Source organism: Propithecus coquereli, unplaced genomic scaffold (assembly GCF_000956105.1).
Source record: "Propithecus coquereli isolate 6110/MARCELLA unplaced genomic scaffold, Pcoq_1.0 Scaffold164, whole genome shotgun sequence".
Lineage (NCBI taxonomy): Eukaryota > Metazoa > Chordata > Mammalia > Primates > Indriidae > Propithecus > Propithecus coquereli.
In genome coordinates this window covers 60,611-62,934 of record NW_012140969.1, presented here as the reverse complement: position 1 = coordinate 62,934, position 2,324 = coordinate 60,611, and the positions used below count along the sequence as shown (strand labels likewise).

General features: G+C 52.3%; 1 protein-coding gene across 1 annotated transcript in view; it reads right to left on the bottom strand.

Moving 5' to 3' along the window:
• The window catches only part of MUC16 (mucin 16, cell surface associated), a 110,889-nt gene that overhangs the window by 48,024 nt on the left and 60,541 nt on the right, over window positions 1-2,324 (bottom strand). The window contains exons 63-64 of the mRNA XM_012641221.1: window positions 439-563; window positions 243-310 (exon numbers count right to left, since the gene is read on the bottom strand). Of these exons, the coding sequence (XP_012496675.1) occupies window positions 243-310; window positions 439-563 (193 nt within the window). The remainder of the gene's footprint in view (window positions 1-242; window positions 311-438; window positions 564-2,324) is intronic.

Below are 2,324 nucleotides of genomic sequence, written 5' to 3'. Positions count from 1 at the left end.
AAGGAATGGAGGGAACTCAGAAGGATGATTAGCGGTAGAGTCAGATCCTGCTACCGGACTCTGCAAATTTGAAGACAGTGCATGGGGGAGGTGGTAGGATTGGGAGACACCTTGAGCCTGGAGCCAGTGCCTCCTGAATCCCACCTCTGCTGGGGACATGCACAGGGAGGGCAGGAAGGAAGCGACCACACTGTTCAGTCCTGGGAGAATGGGGCAGGCCTGGCTGGCTATTCCCATCTCACCTGAGCGAGGTCAGTCTGCAGCCAGAGTACTGCGGGCCCACACTGGTGTTCCTGAACAGGGGATCAAGCTGCAGAGGAGGGAGGAGAGGAAATGATGTGAGAGACAGGGGCAAGGTGGTCATTGGTGGGTGGGGCTACATGAGTGGGCGGGGCTTGGGGAAGGGGGCGGGGTGGGCGATGTGGGCGGAGTTCTCACCAGGCCCTGCAGGACCTTCTCTGTGGTGTTGAACTTTGCAGACCCTGGCGGCTGCATGCGCTCCCTGTAGTGCAGGTTGGTGATGGTGAAGTTGAGGGTGAAGGTCACCAGGGTAGGGCCAGTGGCTGCAGTGGGGGAGGGAGACAGAGATGTCCAGTTTGGGCCACAGCAATAATGACCAAGGCTGTTATGGCCCTATCCGTGGGGCACCAGCAGGAAATACTCTGGAATTGCAAGACTTTGAGAGCCTCTGTGCCTCCATTCAGTGAGTATTTATGGAGCACCTAATGTGTACAAGGTTCTGTGCTCAGCTCTGTGAGCCCAAAGACGAATCGGGCATAGTGTGCTGATCTGTGGAAAGGAGGTGACCTTCAGGGGAAGCCTGGGGTAGGATGTGGCTGTGCAAGTCCACGAGAGTCATTGAACCAATGTCGGAGGAAATATCGTTTCAGGTGTGGCCAGAAGCACCAGGAAGAGTTAGGTTAAGAAGAGCTAAGCAAGTGGGGAGGGCAGTCCAGGAGAAGTAACAGCCTGGGCAAAGCCTTCGAAGGAGGACAGAGCAGGGTAAGCTCAAGGCATCAGATTTTTCATCACAGGGACACTGATGTGAGAATGGAGGGATGTTTGAATCCAGAAGAGGGAGGCAGCACAGGGGGTTGGATGCGACTTGTAGACCAGATGGAGTCCTCTAAAGATTGTGAAGAAGACAGGAATGATATGGAGGCAGATAGAGTGGCAGGGACAGGAAGCTGCTGTGTGGAGAACACTAGGAGGCCACAGTAGAGGCTACTGCAATCGTCCTAGCAAAAATACTGGTGTTCTGAATGAATTTGATTGATGCAAATGCAGAGAAATGAGATGTTCAAGGGATATCCCGAAGGGATATAGGTGAGATTTGGTGAGGGATGGTGAGCTGGAAGGAAGGTGAATGTCAGTGCTCTGCCTCTGCCTTTGATGATGAGGAGGAAGGTGGGGTTTTGGAGGATGAGAAAAAGGGACAGGAGGGATGTCCAGTAGGAGCATGGATCAAGGGCCAGGAGCTGCTGTGTGGTCTGGGATGGACCCAGGATTTGGATCCTGAGCCAGTAGATCGTCCCTGCAATCCTCGTTATGGTTGAGTTTTTGGAGATGGGGAGTGAGCAATGAGAGAAGAAGTGATCAGGTATGAACTATTTGGTACATAGGATTTGGGCACCAATGACAGCCTTTTTACCTGTGGGCTTGGCGTGGGGTGACGGAGTCTGAGAGGATGGTTTCGAGGAAGTAGTGGCCACAGCTGCTGAGAAAAAAAGAAAACCCCACAAAGAATGAAATCCAAAGTGTGTTATACCTTTAAGGGAAGGCTGGCAGTGGTGGAGGCTCTAGTTATAAAAATCTGTGCATGTGTACACCCCATTCAGCCCGAAGCCAGGCCATTGTCCTACAGGGTTGTGTGTGTGGAAAGGACAGGTGATTCCTGCCACCAACTGGGTACGTTACTTTTTGTCTGTTTTTTTTTTTGCTTTTTGAGACAGGGTGTCACCCTATTGCCAAGGCTGGAGTGCAGCTGTGGTATCCTTGCTCAGTGCACCCTCACAGTTCTGGGCTTAAATGGTCCTTCTGCCTCAACTTCCCAAGTAGCTGGGACCATAGGCGAGCTCCACCACACCTGGTTAATTTTTTAAATTTTTTGTAGAAATGGGGTCTTGCTATATTGCCCAGGTTGGTCTCAATATCCTGCCCTGAAGTGACGAACCCACCGCCAGGTCACATTTCTATACATCTCACTGGCCCCTTCCCATCCAAAGGGTGGGTAACAGGAGACAGGGATGGCCGTTTGAAGGGCTCCCGTTTCTCAGGGGAAGGGAGGTAGGCGGTCACAGACACAGAGAGATCTGGAATACTCA